Genomic DNA, 21,901 nt, shown 5'->3' with positions numbered 1-21,901 from the left:
TGTTTTTGGAAAACCACATTAGATGCATATTAAACAAAATGTCTTTCTTTTTTGAGGAAAATCAGGGTTTTTTTGTCTTTATATAACATATCCTGTGAGCCTCTCAGTTAAATAACAAGAGATGGTGATCCAAGACTGTGATACATACAGTAGTTTGACAGTCAAGGCTGGTTGACTGCAGAATTATGATGATACTATCTGAAGTCAGACACATCTACACAGAAACAAACTCTACAGGCTTTCAAATGGAAACTGAAATGTGTACACCAGTATACTCTTTATCAACAAAATGTACTGCCTGTTTAATAAAAAATATCTGTGTGAAATGAAGTAAACAGGTGTGATGAAATTTACATTTTCAATACTCAGGTAAAATAATACAATGAATATTGGGTGCAAGGTTTTTAAAAGTAAATGATGATACAGGATTTGTTCTTTGTTAAACCCACTTTATGCTTCTCTTAATACATTTGATAAACACTGTACATGTATGTAAAAGGTAGATACATTACCTGGCAAAGTGAGAAGGAAGACAACAAATCCACCAGCTGCTGCTGATAAACTCATAGCTGCTCTTCTTGTCTCTCTATCTTGCTTCAGAGATGATAACAACAGCAGGGAATATTGAGCACAAGAAACAGCCCACTCCTAGCAATAAACTATTGTGCATAAACTATAGAAAGAGAAGTCTTGTAAGGTAGCTTTCTTCATGTGGTGAGTAAGCAGATGACAGAGATAAAACTGGTAACATCCAGCACGCATGTCCAACTTTGTTCCTCTTTACATCATTAATATTTATGATGCCTGCAAGTTAGATTAAGGAAATGATGAGTTTGTTGTTTTGCAAATTATATATGGACTTCATACTATAATCTATTAGTTAAGGAGTCAGACTAGTTATATGAGGGGCCCTTAGGGACATAATTCAGAATTACCATTTGCATACACATACTTTTCCTCTCACATATGAAACAAAAAATACTCACGTACTATACTGAAATTCAATTGCAATTTCCTTCCAACTTGTGGTGTCAGTGTGAAACACAACAGTGTGTGTTGTCTTTGTACCTTCTCTTATGATTGCAATGCCGGTGCCTGCCGACCTGCATGTCATTGGGTGTAGAGCATCTATTTAGAAGGCATTCTTACTTTATGACTACTCCCTCTGAGTTGGTGTTTAAAGTGGCTGGTTTCTCCTCCATACAGTTAGAAAAACAGTACAGTACAGATAAAATTATTACAACACAAACACTAAAACATACTGTGGAGCAGGATTCAACACATAGTTTTTTCAGTTTAAAATGCTGATTGCACCTTTAATAAATTAAAGGAGGGAAGCTGCAGTCTTCATCTTCAATCTATCAGTGGAGATTTTCACCCTTTGGTTGGCAAAAAGCTGCAGTTCTTTTTTGATTTGATAGACAAAATACTATGTGATGCATCATACTCGGGCAAACATTTACATAAAGAATATTTATAATTCATTCATGAGAAGTGTGTTAAGAAAACAAAAGAACACAGATATGCTTCATTGTTCATTTTGAATGGTGCACATCCATTTTGTTCCTTCTTAACTTTATGGACAATAAGAGGAAGTCATTATAACTTGTTCAGTGGACCATAATGACGTTTAGTGTGGGCATGACCAGCACTGACATTATACAATGAACTGGTGTCCTGAACTTTAGGCAGGAATTCACCACTTTAATTGCACCACTGCAATTATCATGTTTTGTTACTTCTCCCTGTTGTTTTTGTGTGTAACAGAAAATAAACTGTTAGAAAGAGAAACGTGTCATCCAGTATTTCTTCTTAACTTTGTGGTGAAGTAAAAATCAGTCAGAGAATTTCAGTGCAAAGTCAAGAGGTTGTGATATGCATCATAGAAAGCTAGTAAAGCTCTGTCAAGACAAACACATTGCTATGTCTTCAGAGGCTGCCAGTTCAATGGCGTGGCTCATTGAAATATAGAAAATCACCATCTCTATCCTTTATAGCAGACAGTGGAGGGAGACCTCAGTGATGTTGTACAGTAGTTGAACAAACTCTCACAGTTGAAGTGTCTAAGTATGAAAATGATTCAGTCAGTGATCTACAGCTGTCACTAACAAATATGGACTGATACTGAAAAGGCTTCATACTCAGTAAACTGCAACATATTCTGCTTCACTGAGTGACCCCAAAGAGTTTAAATGCACTGAAAAGAAGATAAACATATTTAAATGTTATTTGTTTTCATAGCCATTAAATGCATTGATATTTTGAAAGATACACATCAGAACTGTTTCTGCTCACTGTCGCCCTCTGCAGCAGTGAGAGGGAACTGAAATCATGTTTCCAACTACAGAGATGTTGTGGAAGCTGGCTGTTTATTGTATATCAGCCACTGCAATACCTGGATAATGTGACATTCAGGAAAGTTTGATAGAACTGAGATTATGTTTGATGTGTGAAAATATACAGTAAACTGCACAAGAAGCCAATCAGGATTCCTCAAAAGTGATTAATTACAGTATGTACACATTTAAAATAAGAGTTTGCATTGCAGCTCTAATCCTAAATATCTGTATTATAACTAAAAATAAGCTTGCATTAGTTCAGACAGAACAGTAAATTATAAATCAGTTGAGTCACACACACCACCTGATATTCAACTGATCTAAACAATCAATCATGTTTGACACGTGGACATGATTCAGTTCAAGCTGCCATCAGCACATTCTTCTCAAAGCTTCTGCTACATGCTGTTACTGACTGTCTGTGCTGCTCACTTCTACCTGCTGCTGCTGCTGCTGAAAACTGAACATGAAAACGTCCACATGGTCCTCTACAGCCTCTCTCTCTCTCTCTCCACTCTCATATTTCACTGTTGGACTACTTTCTGTTTCCATCAGGTGAGTCCAGCCTCTGGTTCAACTGCATCAGAACAAAATCACATGACTGGATTTTACTCCAGGTCTTCCTGCTCCTGTGTCTTCTGTCTGTACTGCAGTGACGACCTGCAAGATGTATTAAATCATGTTTAAGGCATAAGGCTAGATTATTTGCTCAGATTACATTCAGGTAAAATACATTACAAGATTTTACTCTACAAGTCATATTTTAAAGTCGGTGTAAAGTAAGAATAAATATTTGTTCTGAGTTTGACATACCACAGAAAAGTGTGCCAAATTTGAATGATTAAAAAAATCGGCGGCTAACTCAGCTGCTAGCTCGGCGGCTAGCTCATAGCTACTGCATTGAAGAAGTCTTTAAACTAGCGATTGTGACCATAACCACATTTTGAAAACGTTTACTGAGGTTAGAAATCAAGTGAGAAGTTGGTGAATTCTCCATTGACTTGTATTGAGACGGAAGTCCTTTTGACACCAAAACGGTCGCCCCCTGGTGGCTTTTTGATGCAGTTCTAAGTTACTTCCACGTTGGCCTCATATCAGAGGACCTGAACTCCCCACCTGGTGAAGCCTAGCTCTACAATTCAAATCTAAATGGTTGAAAATGCTTTTTACACATTTTTTAGAAATACATTTATGACCTATTTAATGTGTAGGCCATAGAAGAAAATGTCTGAATTCACTTTACACAGTCTTTAAATATAACCTTATGGATTCATGTTGACAATATAAACGTATTTGCTTGCATTCATGAGCCAAGTTATAATAACTGTATTTTAGGATAAATTCTGTCAATAAGGTTTCTCTCTCTCACCTCTATAGTCTCTACAGGTTCATTCAGGTCAGTGGTGGAGCTCAGAGTTTTCTTCTTCCTGGATTGAATCCAACAAAATCAAGAAATATTTCATGAAAAGAAATTCAGAATTTAAAATCTATGAAAGTGTTTTGATGAGGAAAAAAAGAGTTATTGTCTCTAATATTGTTTTACCTCATCCACAGAATCATGAGAAGCAGAGGAATCGGCATCAGGACCACCAGAATCAACCTGATGACGTACATAAACACTGATTTCCCTAAAAGTTGAGACCAACAGAAATTAGTTCCACTTCAATTAGTTCTGACCTCTTGTGCTGTGCTGTGCTGTGCTGTGCTGTGCTGTGCTGTGTGTGTGTGTGTGTGTGTGTGTGTGTGTGTGTGTGTGTGTGTGTGTGTGTGTGTGTGTGTGTGTGTGTGTGTGTGTGTGTGTGTGTGTGTGTGTGTGTGTGTGTGTAACTTACCTTTCCCAACAGTCAGATGTAAGGTGGAGTTATGATGTCCTCTTCTGTTCTGGGCTTCACAGTAATAATTCCCACTGTGTTCAGGTCTGACATCAGTGATGGTGAAGATCTGTCCTGATGCTTTTGGTGAGTCTTCATTCTCCTTGTACCAGGTGTATTTAGCTGTTGGGTTAGCATCACTGCTACAGGTCAGAGTCACTGAACTGCCCTCAATGATTTCACCAGAGGGACTCACTGACACAGTGGGAAGCTTTGGAGCATCTGGAAGAGATGTGGTAATGTAAATTAAGCATAAAATAAGGATGTATGGCTTTATGCCACATATTATTTTGAATATATGACACCAGTTAATATTAATGACTGTGTGACAGCAGTGGACATCAGGGAAAATGTGAATGCCAACTGCAAATAAAATTCCCTTCTCAAATATAATGGTGCCTTTCAGTAACCTGTCATATAAACAGTAACAAGAATGTCCTTGTTCAATGTTTCACGTACATTTCACATCAATAAAGATGTGTTTAGATGTCCTCTTCCCCAGCTGGTTCTCAGCTGTACAGTAATACTCTCCAGAGTCAGAGGACTGGATGGAGCTGAAGACAAGCTGTGGTTCTTTACTGAGAGGTTGAAGGTCTGGATTTACATTCTTCTTGTACCAGGTGTATTTAGCTGCTGGGTTAGCATCACTGCTACAGGTCAGAGTCACTGAACTGCCCTCAATGATTTCACCAGAGGGACTCACTGACACAGAGGGAAGCTTTGGAGCATCTGGAGGAGAAAACATAGTTGGTCAACAGTGGAATAACTGACACAATGTAAGAAGCAAATGTTTGACACAAAATGTCAAACATGACACTGTCATCAATCAACTCACACACTGAAGGAGAGCGGTAATCCTCATGTCCTTTCAAAGCACAGGAGATATTGTCACCAGGATTAAACTGCCCTGAATAAGTTTCCTCCTCCATTATTTTCTGTCCGTTCTTGAACCAGACGTAAGAAATATTGTCGTCTGAACTGCAGCTGCTGAGACATTTCAGCTCTGCCTCGATGTGAGACTGATGGACTGTTATTCTGGTCACATGCACCTGGAGAGCTGCACATGTGAACAAGTACACAAAATGTCATAGCTTGTATAAACATAAACATGTATCATATTGTGATAATCATTTCATGGGTGGAAACACAATTACATCAACAGGAGTTTCTTACACTTTGAACACTTGGGGGAAAAATATTAAATCGTTATACTAAAATAGTCATACTAACCTGTGACAGTCAAAGTGACTCCAGGTGAACCAGTATATATTGTAATGAACTTGAACTTGTACTCAGCTGAGTCAATGAGTCTCAGGTCTGTTACTGTCAGAGTACATTCATTGCTATCACAGTCATACTGAACACGACCTGTGTAATCAGAGTCTTTTTCCAGATCCACAGGTTCTTTATTACTCAGTTTAGCAAACCAGAATGTTTTCTCAACTGAATTTACTGAGGATGGGTATCTGTAGCTGCAGTGTATGTCCACTGTTGATCCTTTTAAGGCACAGATGTGAGTAGAAGTGTAAGTCACTCCCCAGCCATTCTGACCCTGTACCACTGTAACACAGAGCACATCAGAAACCACAATCAGATTCATAACAGCAAAGGATAGAGTTGAATATTTTGTGAAAGAGCATCATTATGTAAACCTGCTCAAGAACTGATCTACGTTTCACCCCATTTTCACAAATTCAAGACATATATTAACACAAAACTCACATGTTGGTACATTATGTTTATATTACATCTTTTAGTACAAACCCACAGCTGTATGTTTGTATCTGCAAGTAGAACCACTTTTTAGTTATCTGCGCATGTCCAGTATAGTAGGTTCAACATCTGGTTGCTTGTTTAGAGTATATACTGGATATAAGTTGGTTTACTAGAAAATATTTTGTATTTTTGTATGTGATGTTTTGTGTGGGAGCTTTTTCATATATGAAAAAGTTAAGTGAAATGCAATTCTTGTTCCTCAGATGCTGTCTGCTGTTGTTATTTTGGAACAGTAGAGTATAAAAAACGTTTCTATAATTAATGTCTCTCTGCATTGAGGAAGGATGTTAAACAGTCTGGAGATGCAATCAAAGAACAGAAATGTATTGCTCCTCTGACTCTTTTAAAATGTTACTCAACAGATAACAGTTTGTTTGAGAATTTGCATTTTTTTTTCAAAGTATATTTCCTCTCTTCTCACTCTGTGGTCAGTTTACTGCTGAGTAAAAGAGGAAACTGCAGAGAAATGAATACCACTGAGTTGTTTGAAAAAAATGCAAATTACTATTGATCCTGCACAACTGACACACTGAACTTTGCTATTGCAGCTGTATAATAATGGGAGAAAAACTGAGAAACACTCACTTTTGAATATTAATGAAGGAAAGTCATTGAAAAACATTCTTTCAAATACTTTTTGTACTTTTTTCCCTTTTTTTCTTCATATAACAAATTCTGAGTCCCTCAGTTAAATTAAGATGGTGATCCAGGACTATGAAACATATAGTAGTTTGACAGTCCTGGGTCATGGCTGGTTGGCTGCAGTATTGTGATGATACTATCTGGAGTCAGACACATCTACACAGAAACAAACTCTACATGCTTCCAAACACCAGCATACACTTGATCAACAAAATGCATTGTCTGTTTAATAAAAAATATCCTTGTGAAATTAAGTAAACATGTGTAATTACAGCCCTGATCCAGTGCTATCATATCATCATCCAGGATAGACCATTAAGACAATAACATGCTGTTTTATACACTTTACAAGATTGATTACTTCTGGACATTCAACTTAAGATGCTTCAGAATTGATTGTCTTTCACCTCCACTACACTTACTGTCTTAAACTGTACAAAGATTACATTCCCAATACTCAGGTAAGAGAATACAGAGTGATGCATGTGTGGATTAAAACACTGTTAAACATATAACACAGAAAACTAAGATTCAAATACAAGATGTCTGCGAATGAATATTTGGTGCAATGTTTTAAAAAGTCAATGATGGTATGGGATTTGGTTATTGTTAAAAATCACTTTAGGCTTCTCTGAATATGTTTAATAAATGTAGATATATACAGTACCTGGCAAAGTGAGAAGGAAGACAACAAATCCACCGGCTGCTGCTGTTAAACTCATGGCTGCTCCTCTTGTCTCTCTCTCTGGCTTCAGAGATGATAACAACAACAGGTGGACATCCGGCACAAGAAACAGACCACTCCTATCAATAAAATGTACACAGAACATAAAAAGAGAGTACAGACATGTCCAACTTACTTCCTCTTTGCATCAATACTACTTATGATGCCTCTAAATACACAAGTTAGATAAAGAACAGCATCAGTGTGTTGTTTTGCAAATTATGAACTAATCTATAAATTCAAGACTCAAACTAGTTATGTGGTCTGTCTGGCCAAAAGAAATACCCACTCACATAAGAGATCAAATTTTAAAGAAACAAGGGAAAATTTAACATTTTTAATCTCTCCCTTTTTCACAAGTGTCTCAACCGTCTGTCCAGGTCTGTTAGAAGTGCACAAGTTAACAAAACTTCAACATGCTACAGATATCTCCTAGTGTCTGTGGTGGCAATGAAAATTACTTTGATTATGATTTTGAAATGATGCACTGCATTTGTAAGATGTGGAAAAAGTCACATACTGTATTTTGTTGATCTTGTTCTTTTACCTCCACTTCTGACTTCTGGCCTGCTTGTCGTTGGGTGTAGGGGATCTGTTAGGGAAAGTATTCTTAGTACATGGCTGCTCCTTCTGAATTGGTGTTTAGCATGGCTGGTTTCTGCTCCATACAGTAGAGTCGGAAAAACAATACAGTACAGATAAAATAATTACAACATCAACACTAAAGCATGCTGTCAAGAAAAAACATTTCAGTTAGTTAGTTTTTGTAGCTATGATACATTTTGATGTGAGGCTGGGTTGGTGATGGATTTTGGTTTGATGCATCTCCTCACACTTAGACACTAAATACACCACCATGAGTTCAAATAAATGTACTGCATCAGTATGTGAAGTAAGACGTCACATGCTGAACAGTGTTTATTGAAAATATTGAGAAAGTAAAAAGTGCAGTACAAAAATAAAATAATATAAGATAGCAAAGATCCAAGTGTAAATCAGATCATAAAATGTATTATCTCTGCAGTTGGACGTTGTTCACAATCTAAACTTCTGATTTACTCCAATTAGAAGTGAGAACATTTTTATTGAATACAAAACAACAATGAGCAAAGACAAATGTAATTCCATGGTACTTAAATCTTGATATAGAACAAAAAATAGCTCCAATAATACGTATAAAGAAGGTATAAAAATAGACAATTGTAATGTTACAGTAAGACAGTATAAATAATTAGCAAGATAAATGTTAGAATACTGACAACAGACACTTGACTGACAACATAATTGGTTGTGATAATGAAACTGGGAGATACACTGGAAATACAGAGAAAAAATACAGAGTGGAGATGGTCTGTCTGCAATGAAATATAACTTACTGCTGACATCTAGTGCCACCAGTAGGAAATTACAGGTTGATCAATAAAATCTCTCTAATGCTCCAGTGTGTTTTTTAAACATGTAATTCCTTACAAGCTTACTATTTTGTTAGTTAAGTGAGAAAAAGGAAGTATTGAGTGACAGAGCTCAGTTTATTTTTATAGGTTGCTACCACGAAGGTTTTACCTGTTTAGGGTGAAACTTATAATACCATATTAATAAACAAAGAAACTGTCAAACATGGCAGTAGATATATGAAATGTAATCATGCTGATGACACTTTAGAAGGACTGACTGCTTTTTGAACGTACAACCATTTTGAACGTACAACCACTATTAACTATTTTAGGTTAAATTAAACAAAACACAAATATATACAAATATCATAATATTAAACATTACCTTAACCAAAATTAGCAAATCAATTAATTACCTCAGAAAATATGCAACACTTAATTGGTTTATAACAAAATATTTTACAAAAAACAACACAAAGCTTAAATCCTCTCATATTCCTAAGTCAAAATCTCTATTTCTCACCCCATTTCCACTATTTCACTTAAGTAGGCAGGGTTTTTGGTCTAACCCTGACTTCCATTCTCTTCCTTACCTTTTTACATCGATTAACACAGGTTGCACTGACTCATATCAGGCAGGTAGTTCCAGTTCCTAAAACCTGCAATCTCTACAATGGCCAGCAGAGGGCGACTCCATTCCAAAAACATTTTCACAGTGAGTTTATGGTCTGAATCGCTACCTTCAAGCCTTCCTCAATATAGGATAATGATAATTTTGTAAATTATGGTCCCATTAAATCTTAATTTGGCAACAAAGACCATTCATCAGCTCTGGCTAAAAGTAGAAAAAAATGTTTAGGAACTGAAGCTAGTGGTTTTTTCTAGCAGGGATGACTTCTACATACGTTTGGCTCATTATATGTCAGACACTTTAAACCTGAACAGCCGACATTGTGACATTATGTACTTGCCTGAAAATAAGGAAAAGCATAATAACTCTTTAATCATTATTCCAAGTAAGCAGGGGAGCTTTTCTTATAGTTTTCAATTGCTGATGTGATCATGAGGTTTTGTTGACTGTGCTGTACAGTGCAGCTGGATCTTCACAGGTTTGCTGACCTCTGGTTCTGAGAGGGGAAATAACACAATAAATTAGGTCAATCTGAAGGTATTGATGTAACAGGCGGATGTAACAACTGAAAAAGACTGTTGCTACTGTGTTCTTGTGTAAAGAGCTGCTCACCTCGGGGGACTACCAGCTCCGTTAAATTTGACAGCAGCGTACTCTGTAACCTCTTGTTCCTCCATGTGTCTGTGGAGCTGATCTGATCTGATGTTGGAGTTGAGAGGATCTGCCTGGTTGTTGGAGAACTGCACGCTGGCATACAGAGGCTTATCATGCGCATCCTGTTGTGGATTATTGAGAAACAATAAGAGTCACAGTCAGATGAGTTTTCTAGTGTCACTTTAAGATAGTGAGTGTGGAAGTGTGAAACCAGGATAGAATAGTATAACTCCCCCTTCTCACCCTCTCTCTGTCGTCTGGTCTCTCCTCAGCCTCAGACGATTGATTGGAGGCTCTCTTTTTCCTGGTGAGGAGAATTAATTAAAACACAAATGACTGAATTTTGAACAATGACTTAGTGAAACAGAACTGCTTACCTCATCCATAGAAAGACAGAGAGGATTATGATAAGCAGAAGAACAGCAGTTATTATTCCAGCAGCGACTGATTTTCCTGTTCCTGGGGAAAGCACTGACAGTTAATCAGGGTGTTACAGCATGTTTGTGTCCAATGTTTCAGTTAATGTATGCATATTCAGTTCTCTTCATTTTAAACTCTAACACCTCTTTTCAGTTTAGTATATACAGTATATATATACATTTTCATTGTAAATTTGTATTTTATATGGGTTAGGGTCAGGGTTAGGTTATGTGCAAATACATTTGGAAATAATAATAAGCAAAAAACACATCCAGGCCTGCAGCTCATGTGTAAAGAAATTATCCATCTAGCTCTATTGTGAGACCTGAGAGACAAAATTTAGGGCATTAGGTGTCCCCAAAGCTCTGTTGTTCTGCTCTCATCATTATTTTCATGATTTAAGGTACTTGAAATGATTTAATGAACGTACACGAAGTACATAACACGCAGGGAGAACAGTACATCTGTTGTTCATTGCTGTCAGTGTACTCTAATAAGTACAATAAGTGTAATCATCTGGATTATGAATTCTGCAAGTAAAGCACAGCTGATAGTGTGTGATGCATTGCTGAGTGAGCAGCAGACAATTAATGTCAGTTGGCCCAGTAGAGGGTGCTGTTGTAAAATATATTACATTCCTCTATCATTCTTACAAGTTCCTGCATCTGGGACAATAATTATAGCTCTCTAAAGGAGACAAAATACACTGAAAAACAGTCATTCAGCAGAAACACTAACTTCTTCCACACCGTCTGGAGATTTAACTCCTTCAGTGTGTCCAAGAAGAAAATTCAGAATTGAGCCATTTTCTGCAGTCACCGGTGAATCAAACAAACATGTTTTACTGTCTCATGAATACTATCCTTAGGTTTGAAGTAATCCACTTGGGGCTGCAGACACTGGCAACTGGAGGTTAATGAAATCTCCCCTGCATCACATCACATGGTGTATAATGAGTCTGAGTGCAGTGTGTGTGTAGATGGAAACTTACCTTTCACAACAATTAGATGTAAGGTGGAGTTATGACTTCCTATTCTGTTCTGGGCTTCACAGTAATAATTCCCACTGTGTTCAGGTCTGACATCAGTGATGGTGAAGATCTGTCCTGATGCTTTTGGTGAGTCTTCATTCTTCTTGTACCAGGTGTAATTAGCTGCTGGGTTAGCATCACTGCTACAGTTCAGAGTCACTGAATTGCCCTCCACTATCTCAGCAGAGGGACTCACTGACACAGAGGGAAGCCTTGGAGCGTCTGGAGGAGAAAACATTGTTGGTCAACAGTGGAATAACAGACACAATGTAAGAAGCAAATGTTTGACTCAAAGTGAGGAGTGAAAGTTTATTCCTTCATTGCTGCTCATATTAAAATCAACTGTCTGTTACATTGGAAACATTTTGACATTGTGTTAGTGACATAGTTAGGTAAACTCACACACTGAAGGAGAGTGGTAATCCTCATGTCCTTTCAAAGCACAGGAGATGTTGTCACCAGGATTAAACTGCCCTGAATAAACAGAAGTTTCCTCTTTCATCATTTTCTGTCCGTTCTTGAACCAGACGTAAGAAATACGACCTGCTGGACTGCAGCTGCTGAGACATTTCAGCTCTGGCTCCATATGAGACTGATGGACTGTTATTGTGGTCACCTGCACCTGGAGAGCTGCATATATGAGGAAAGACTCAAAATATTTTTTGTGACCAGTAAAATACACAAACATACAATAGAGTGCAATAATTTGGGACAGTCCAATCAAAAATGTAAATGAGAGAAAAGTACAATCAAATTTATTCCATGTGAAAGTCTTCAAAAATAATAGTTTGTGTTCATCAGTACCTGTGACAGTCAGAGTTGTTCCAGGTAAACTACTCCCCCATTCAAAGCTTCTTGTTTTGAATGTGAAGTGATACTGGGCTGAATCGCTCTCTCTCAGGTCAGAGATTCTCAGAGTGGAGCGTCCCCTCTCTGTTTCAAGGAGCTGAACACGACCTGCATACTGGGAGTCTTTACTAAGGTCCTCAGGCTGTGAGGGATTCTGCCACTGATGACTACGATCAGGACTGAACCAGAATGATGATGTGATATATCCATAACTGCTGTATGTGCAGGAAATGTCCACTGATGAGCCTCTGGAGACACAGATGCTTCTGTCAGTGTAAATCACTCTGTTGCAGGATTGACCATGGATACCTGAAAGATAACATGAATTTTAAACTAGACAGTTATGATGATGATAATAATCATAATCATAACTTTTATTTACAAATAATCCTTTTCAGTATACATTGATTCTGAACAGAAGTTAAAGGATCTTAAGAAACAAGACATTAAAAGCACAAGTTAACACATGACATTCATTTCACATTAAAAGCAGGTCTGAAAAGGTGAATTTTGATCAGTGATTTGAACAGACAGGTCAGTGCAGTCAGAGTTCAGAGGGAGGGGGCAGCTATGAAGAAGGCTCTGTTACCACAGGTCTGGTGTGTGACCTGAATCTTTAATAGCTTTTCTAATACTTAATGCTGGTTCACCTAAATCACATAAAACACATTGTCTCTCTTATTTGTTTTATCTATCAATGTGTGGTTAATTCGTTAGGTCAGTTTCAGTGTAGGTGAACAAAATGTAGTTTATGAATAAAAATCATGTTTGAAAATTGTTTCAGTTACTCTGAATAATTTACAGACATATATTTTCCATTGGATCAACTTTCTACTCAACATTTATTCCCTGTAAAAACTATCCACAACATCTGTGGTTTAACAAGTAACAGAGACACTGTTTTCCTGTGGGACACAGAGATCAATAGTTTTTTTCAAATGTAAGGTTGAAATGATTTAAGTAGAATAAACAATATTCCATTCACTTTCATTGTATTGAAATAACAGCACACAACGTTCAAAATCAGGGCATATGAAACTGTAACTATTGTATTATTAACAAAAGAGAAAGTCACAAAATGTTTTTTGTATTTTGAGAAGAAAATACTTTTTAATGTATGGTCTTATTTTACATTAATTTTGCAATCAGCACAGACAGTTGTAAGATATCAGAATGCAACATGTAAAGTTTTTATGGGGCTGTGGTTTGGTTCTGATCCACTTTTATTTCTGAATTAAATGTACATACAATATATAGTACAATAGGTTAAAGGTTGTGTTAGTGGGAGACTGTGATTCATACTCACACACTGAAGGAGCAGGACAATGCTCAAATCCTTGTACAGCACAGGAAGAGCTGTCTGCAGGTTGAAAGTAATCTCCATAAGTAGAAGATGTTTTATCCTGAATTTTCTGTCCATTCTTGTACCAGATGAAGGAAGAATGATCAGGTAGACGACAGCTGCTGTGACACTTCAGCTCTGCCCAGGAAGAGAATAATGATGTGCTGCTTACCTGCACTTGTAGATTTGGCTCTGTGAGGAAAAAAAGAGACATCATTTGTACATCACAAATAACGAAAACAAAGCGAGACAGTTCAAATGACAATTCATATGAGTGACCAACTAAACTGGTGGATCATTTAACAACAAATTAAATTAATCTCCATTAGTTCAGCCAATCACTCCATTCATTTGTAATCGACTTGTTTAAATGTACTGTGTCAGTGTTTGTGTTCATCAGTACCTGTGACAGTCAGAGTTGTTCCAGGTAAACTACTCCTCCATTCAAAGCTTCTTGTTTTGAATGTGAAGTGATACTGGGCTGAATCGCTCTCTCTCAGGTCAGAGATTCTCAGAGTGGAGCGTCCACTCTCTGTTTCAAGGAGCTGAACACGACCTGCATACTGGGAGTCTTTACTAAGGTCCTCAGGCTGTAAGGGATTCTGCCACTGATGACTACGATCAGGACTGAACCAGAATGATGATGTGATAGATTCAGAACTGCTGTATGTGCAGGAAATGTCTACTGATGAGCCTCTGAAGGCACAGATGCTTCCGTCAGTGTAAATCACTCTGTTGCAGGATTGACCACGGACACCTGAAAGATAAAATTAATTTAAAATAAGACAGTTATGATGATGATAATCATGATCATAATTTTTATTTACAAATAATCCTTTTCAGAATACATTGATTCTGAACAGAAGTTAAAGGATCTTAAGAAACAACACATTAAAAGCACAAGTTAACACATGACATTCATTTCACATTAAAAGCAGGTCTGAAAAGGTGAATTTTGATCAGTGATTTGAACAGACAGGTTAGTACAGGGGCAGCTATGAAGAAGGCTCTGTTACCACAGGTCTGGTGCGTGACCTGAATCTTTAATAGCTTTTCTAATACTTAATGCTGGTTCACCTAAATCAAAAAAACACATTGTCTCTCTTATTTGTTTTATCTATCAATGTGTGGTTAATTCGTTAGGTCAGTTTCAGTGTAGGTGAACAAAATGTAGTTTATGAATAAAAATCATGTTTGAAAATTGTTTCAGTTACTCTGAATAATTTACAGACATATATTTTCCATTGGATCAACTTTCTACTCAACATTTATTCGCTGTAAAAACTATCCACAACATCTGTGGATTAACAAGTAACAGAGACACTGTCTTCCTGTGGGACACAGAGATCAATAGTTTTTTTCAAATGTAAACTTGAAATAATTTAAGTAGAATAAACAATATTCCATTCACGTTCATTGTATTGAAATAGCAGCACACAAGGTTCAAAATCAGGGCTTATGAAACTGTAACTATTGTATTATTAACAAAAGAGAAAGTCACAAAATGTTTTTTGTATTTTGAGTAAACAGACTTTTTAAATGTACATACAATATATAGTACAATAGGTTAAAGGTTATGTTAGTGGGAGACTGTGATTTATACTCACACACTGAAGGAGAAGGATGATGCTCAAATCCTTCTACAGCACAGGAAGAGCTGTCTGCAGGTTGAAAGTACCCTTCATAAGTATAAGATGTTTGATCCTGAATTTTCTGTCCATTCTTGTACCAGATGAAGGAAGAACGATCAGGTAGACGACAGCTGCTGTGACACTTCAGCTCTGCCCAGGAAGGATAGAAAAATGATCCGCCGCTCACCTGCACTTGTAAATTTGGCTCTGTGAGGAAAAAAAGAGACACATCATTTGTACATCACAAATAACGAAAACAAAGCGAGACAGTTCAAATGACAATTCATATGAGTGAACAACTAAACTGGATCATTTAACAGAATAAATTAGTACACAAAATGATGAAAATCATTAATTTGCCATAATTTCTAATCAGCTTGTTTAAATGTACTGTGTCAGTGTTTGTGTTCATCAGTACCTGTGACAGTCAGAGTTGTTCCAGGTAAACTACTCCCCCATTCAAAGCTTCTTGTTTTGAATGTGAAGTGATACTGGGCTGAATCGCTCTCTCTCAGGTCAGAGATTCTCAGAGTGGAGCGTCCGCTCTCTGTTTTAAGGAGCTGAACACGACCTGCATACTGGGAGTCTTTACTAAGGTCCTCAGGCTGTGAGGGATCCTGCCACTGATGACTACGATCAGGACTGAACCAGAATGATGATGTGATAGATTCATAACTGCTGTATGTGCAGGAAATGTCCACTGATGAGCCTCTGGAGGCACAGATGCTTCTGTCAGTGTAAATCACTCTGTTGCAGGATTGACCATGGACACCTGAAAGATAAAATTTATTTAAAGACAGCAAAGTTTTAATTACTTGTACTGTGTGTGAGTGTGTGTTTCACATGAGTTTCTCTAATAGGCAGGATAAAATATTACTAAACTTTTAAAACTACATATTTCTGTTTAGTAACACGGAGCAGGTTGTATTGTATTGATACTGATAACAGTAGAGCTCAATGAGAAAAACATGGTGTCAATAACAAGTGAGGCAGTGGGGTCACTCATACTAGAAATACAAGAAGTCATTGTACAGTACTTTAGATTAAAGGCTTCATAAGATGCTGTTATGTTAGTGAAAGACTGTAAAGAAAACTCACAAACTGAAGGAGAGGGGAAATCCTCATATCCTGTAACAGCACAGGAATAGCTGTCTGCATTATTGAACTTGGCTGAATAAGTAGAAGATGTTTCTCCACTAATATTCTGTCCATTCTTGTACCAGATGAAGGACGAACCGTCAGGTAGACGACAACTGCTGTGACACTTCAGCTCTGCTGAGGAAGAATTGATTGTTGATGGGATCACCTTCACCTGGAGATCTGGATATGTGAAGAAAGAACGGACGATTCATATTCATACCCAATGAAACATTCAAAGTGACATTTCAAATATAGTAACCATTTGAAACAAAGATCTTCCAAATGTTACCTGTGACAGTCAAAGTGACTCCAGGTACACCAGTATATTTCCCTCCTGGTTGGTTTGTTATGAACCTGAACTTGTACACAGCTGAGTCTGTCTCTCTCAGGTCTGTGATTCTCAGAGTGCAGTCATTCTTATCACAGTGATACTGCACACGACCTGCGTACTCTGAGTCTGTTCTCAGATCCACAGGTTCATTATTACTCCCTTTAAACCAGAATGTTTCATCAACTGCAGTATCACGGTTATTTATCCTGGATGGGTATCTGTAGGTGCAGTTTATGTCCACTGTTGATCCTTTTAAGGCACAGATGTGAGTAGAAGTGTAAGTCACTCCCCAGTCATCCTGACCCTGTACCACTGTAACACAGAGCACATCAGAAACCACAATCAGATTTATAACAAGTTAAGAATCAGTGAATAAGACAAAGTGGATCATGGCACCAATATGATCTTCAGTTGTTGTCATTCAGAGCTTCTCATCGTGCATCAATCTAACTAGAACTGAACTAGAATAAAGTATTTTATCTGTTGATTATTATATTTTATCATTTGTTACTGCTGAGTGTTTCAGCTTTAGACCATTCATTCTGAAAGCTTTTACTTTACAAACATAAAATGAGTAAAAATGTCACTTTTGGGCGGTTAAAGCAGCAGATCAGTAATGCATCAGTGTTATTTTCACCTTATTAACAACGAGACCTTTTCTGTGTCATTGTTTTTTTCATGTTAATTTAATTTGTCCACACTTTGTAACTGTTGTATGACTTTCATTATGTTATTTTTGTATTATGCCTCCATGCACAGGCATAGAAATGTCCAAAGATATTTTTAACATACAAACAAACTGGTTATATGCTGTTTACAGTTAATCTCTCTGCACTGAGACAGAACATCAGACAGTCTGAAGGTGCAGTGAAGGAACAAGAATATATTGAAGCTGTGAACATTAATGTTGTTTTACTGAACAGGATGAGAAGAAGAAACTGAATCATTAGAGAGTCTGTACTTGTCTTGTTTAGCTTCCTCTTTGTAAGTTCTTTGGTCAAGTTGCTGCTCAATTAAGTGTGAAAACCACAAAGAACATGACGTGTTGGAAACTACTGATAGCAACTAAAATAAAATAGGTGTCAAGACGTTTTCACAGAAAGGGGAAACTGTTGTGGTTGTAACAGCTACAACAGTTGTCCAGCTCTACAGTACAGAGTGCAGAAATTAACAAACATCATTAAAAACATCAGGACAAGATACAATTCTCAGTGCATTGCTGTACCGTCACATAACTATGAATATATTCATATGCATGAATAAAAATATATGATTCTTACAATCTATGGAAAGAGGGAGGACAGACCATATTAGCCAGGCCCCACCCCCACCACTCATGACACAGACACAGCTCAACATCTTAATATATTATTAAAGTGTTCAGCAGTGAATAGCAATATTATATTATATATACTGACACTTTTAAAAGTTACTCTCATCATACTGCATCAAACTTACATCAAACCTAAACGTCCTACAATGTAAATGTAGATATACAGTACCTGACACAGAGAGAAGGAAGACAACAAATCCACTCGCTGCTGCTGTTAAACTCATAGCTGCTCCTCTCATCTCTCTGTGAGGCTTCAGAGACAATAAAATACATCAAATAATGTAAACAACATGTAATAATCATATCAGTAAACTTTTCTACTTACAACAGAGAAGGACGCTGTCTGTTAAGATGCTCGTCGTCTGTGATCTGTGAGCAGAAGTCAGATATCAGGATGTTAAATTACTTGATATCGTGGGAACAGTTCAGCGTGTAAAGAAATACGTGACATATGTGACCGATGTGTGACATTTGGTTTGATGCATCTACTCACACTTCTAGTGCATGTTGAGACACTGAATACACCACCATGAGTTCAAAGAGATGTAGTGCATCAGTATGGGAAGTAAGATGTCAAATGCTGAGCACAGTATTTAATGTATGTATAAAGAAACAAACACAAATTAAAGTTCATCAAAAAGTGATACAGAGATTAAAAACTATTCTACTTACAACAGAGAAGGACGTTGTCTGTTAAGATGCTCATCCTCTGTGATCTGTGAACAGAAGTCAGATATCAGGATGTTAAATGAGTACATTTCCTTCCTCTTTCTTATTATTATGAATATGTATGAGGGGCCAAGTGACACTATAGGCGTATGTGACACCCAAGTGTTCCTGTTTTCTAGAGACCTAATGTGATCTTTGTAGAGATTAAAAAAAAGACACCAGTGTTCTGGCCTTTTAGCAATTTAAAGAGATAAGAGAAATAATAACACTTTTTTAACATCTTCATGTTTTTAAGTGTGTGGACAGTTCACTGTCTAAAGAAAACACCTTACATATGTGTGACATTTGGTTTGATGCATCTACTCACATTTCTGGTGCATGTTGAGACACTGAATACACCACCATGAGTTCAAAGAGATGTAGTGCATCAGTATGGGAAGTAAGAAGTAACATGCTGAGCACAGTGTTTATTGTATGTATAGAACAAATACAAATATGAGATATGTGTTCAAATTAGATCATAACATGTTTTATATCTACAGATGTAAACTCACTCATTCACAATCACTCTGACTGTAACACAGAGCTCATCAGAAATCAGTCCTTCTGCTGTGTAAAGATGCACAGATGCTCTCTACAGTTCATTTGTTTGACCTGTGAACCATGACACAGTTTAAATGAACAATACAATAAAAATTGTTTTATCTGGTAGATTGTGTATTTAGGAGGAAAGTGAGAAAATATGTTTGTTATTCAGGTGAACTGAGCCTTTAAAGCAGACAGTGGAGGGAGACCTCAGTGATAAAGCCTGAATCTGCAACACTGAAGTTTCACCACTAGAGGACAGTGAAACATCAGAGATACTGGATAATTTAATAAAATCTGAAACTTTCTGCACACTGTCGCCCTCTGCAGCAGTGAGAAGGAACTGAAATCATGTTGACAACTACAGAGACGTTGTGGAAGCTGGCTGTTTATTGTATATCAGCCACTGCAATACATGGATAATGTGACATTCAGCAAAGTGTGATAGAACTGAGATTCTTTAAGGCTGAACTTGCACACTCTTTGGAGAAAACTCATTTTGTCTGCTTGTATCCGTGATCAAATTTTTTCGGTCACTACCCAAACCTTGTGACCATAGTTGAGGGTTTGAATGTAGACTGGCAAACAGAGCTTCACCTTCAGGATCAGCTCTTTCTTCACCATTAATGTCTAACAGGAACACCTGCGTTACCGGTCATGCTGCAACAATCCACCCGTCATTCTCACATAGAAAAATGAGAAAGTGTATAGAATTGGCATTTGAGTCATTCAGTCTGCAGTTCGTATGGATCTACAAGATGGCTGATGTGTTTACTATATTTATAATAAGAGTTCTGTTTACATGCTTTTTGGACACTTTACCATTCACAGACTATAGATCATCCTGAGAGTGGGCCTGTAGGATTTACTTCATGTAGGAGTCTCCGCCCTCTCCACCCTTCTGGAAAGAAAAGTGCTAAAGAGGAAAAGAGCTGTACAAAATGCTAGAATAGATTTGCTGTCAGTAAAACACAACTCGTTCCCACCATCTAGTGGTAGACCTATCAAACTACGACTGGATTAGAAAATATGTTTTCCAATGTCTTATTTATTTTAATTTTAGGCTCTATATTGATATTTAAATTTTCACAAACTGCACCACCTGTTTGATAACGCATACCAGAAATAATAAGCCCGAGGCTATAAATTGTTTCAAACTTTCGTATGTTTCACCTGACCACAATTTAATAGATATTAAACTGTCAAAAGTCCACACCTCAATCTAGTGCGAACTGTGTCTAGTGAAGTGCTGGTGTCACGAGTGTGTGTGAGGACTGATTAGCTGCAGACCAAACAATAGGCAGTAGAGGTTTTTACACTATTTATTAACTAAAAACAGAGTCAGCTAAAGTTGATAAAACAATGGCAATTAAATGCTTTAAAAAAGGATGATTATAAAAAGTGTCAATAAATAAAAGTTCACTAATTTGCATGGAGTAGGCTGAAGCTGGTGCGGGAGATGCAGGTCAGTCGCAATGCAGCTCCTTCCGTCCAACAACAGTCTTCTGGGTTAGCTCTCCTTCTTAGCTCTCTTAGCCACGCCATTGCTCCCAGACACCTCTGACTAACACATAAAAAGGATAAAATCAATACACGTGTTCTAGACTAAGAGACCCCTCGGAACACAATACAACTTAAACCAAGGGAAACACACACATGCAATTAAACCACAGCAACAAACCAAGTAAAAACAATATATAAAAAGCAAAGCATGCAAATAAAATCCAAACAAATAAACAAAACTAAGGGGCGTCTCTTGTCCTTCCTCTATATTGGTACGTTTGGGATAAATGAGAAGGGAGTGAATAAAAAGCGGTACTTAGCTCGGAGGAGGGGTGAAGCCTGCCTCAACCCCTCCACACTTCCCGCGATACGTCTCCCTTTCTTTTCCTCTGGTCAGCTAGTGGACTCTTGCTGTTACTTCCGGTCGGCGCAGAGGAGCCAGATCGATGCGGTGATTGTTGTCATGCCGTAGGCTGAACTTCTCTTCCTTTGCGTCCTCTTCGCACCCGTACCGTGGCGTCTCTTCCTCCTCTTTACCTGTTGAAAACCCCGCCTTGCCAGTTGCCACCCCAACCACATGGTTACTACCCTGTCTCCTGTGTAGGCAATTAAGAAAACAGTGTCACCACTAATCCCACCACCAGAATTATTGTTACCCCGTGACACTGGCATACTGCCCTTCACATACCTAACAGATTATTACATATTTGGGATAAATCTGAGGTTATGGATTAGAGTCATCTGGGTTACATGGTGTGACCAAAATGCCATTGCCATAAGGATTAGCTCATGCATCAAAACCAAAAAGATGGATATTGCATATATTGTCATTGCCCCTGATAAATATATCAGATATTTAGCATTTTTCTTCTGTGTAGAATGTATTTAATTAAGTGTGTGTTGTATTATACAAGTGCCTACATTACCCACAAAGCAACTACATCATCAACACTTCAGTTGGAGATTTTGGTCTGTTATGTTAGTAGCAGCTAATGAAATGCTGGACTCTAGCAGAGATGAGGAGTTGGCTACAGAGG

At 37.6% G+C, this 21,901-nt stretch overlaps 1 protein-coding gene across 1 annotated transcript in view; it reads right to left on the bottom strand.

Moving 5' to 3' along the window:
* LOC128365001 (B-cell receptor CD22-like) overlaps window positions 1-19,985 on the bottom strand; it is a 126,533-nt gene extending 106,548 nt beyond the window's left edge. The window contains exons 1-8 of the mRNA XM_053325619.1: window positions 19,908-19,985; window positions 13,845-13,864; window positions 10,275-10,335; window positions 9,990-10,153; window positions 9,866-9,873; window positions 5,441-5,707; window positions 5,046-5,267; window positions 4,670-4,939 (exon numbers count right to left, since the gene is read on the bottom strand). Coding sequence (XP_053181594.1) covers window positions 4,670-4,939; window positions 5,046-5,267; window positions 5,441-5,707; window positions 9,866-9,873; window positions 9,990-10,153; window positions 10,275-10,335; window positions 13,845-13,864; window positions 19,908-19,985 — 1,090 coding nt within the window. The remainder of the gene's footprint in view (window positions 1-4,669; window positions 4,940-5,045; window positions 5,268-5,440; window positions 5,708-9,865; window positions 9,874-9,989; window positions 10,154-10,274; window positions 10,336-13,844; window positions 13,865-19,907) is intronic.
* Window positions 19,986-21,901: the final 1,916 nt, after the last annotated feature.

The sequence above is a fragment of the Scomber japonicus genome, chromosome 2, assembly GCF_027409825.1.
Source record: "Scomber japonicus isolate fScoJap1 chromosome 2, fScoJap1.pri, whole genome shotgun sequence".
Taxonomy (NCBI): domain Eukaryota; kingdom Metazoa; phylum Chordata; class Actinopteri; order Scombriformes; family Scombridae; genus Scomber; species Scomber japonicus.
Note: the sequence above shows the minus strand (reverse complement) of the source record. Positions and strands in the feature narration are given on the sequence as shown.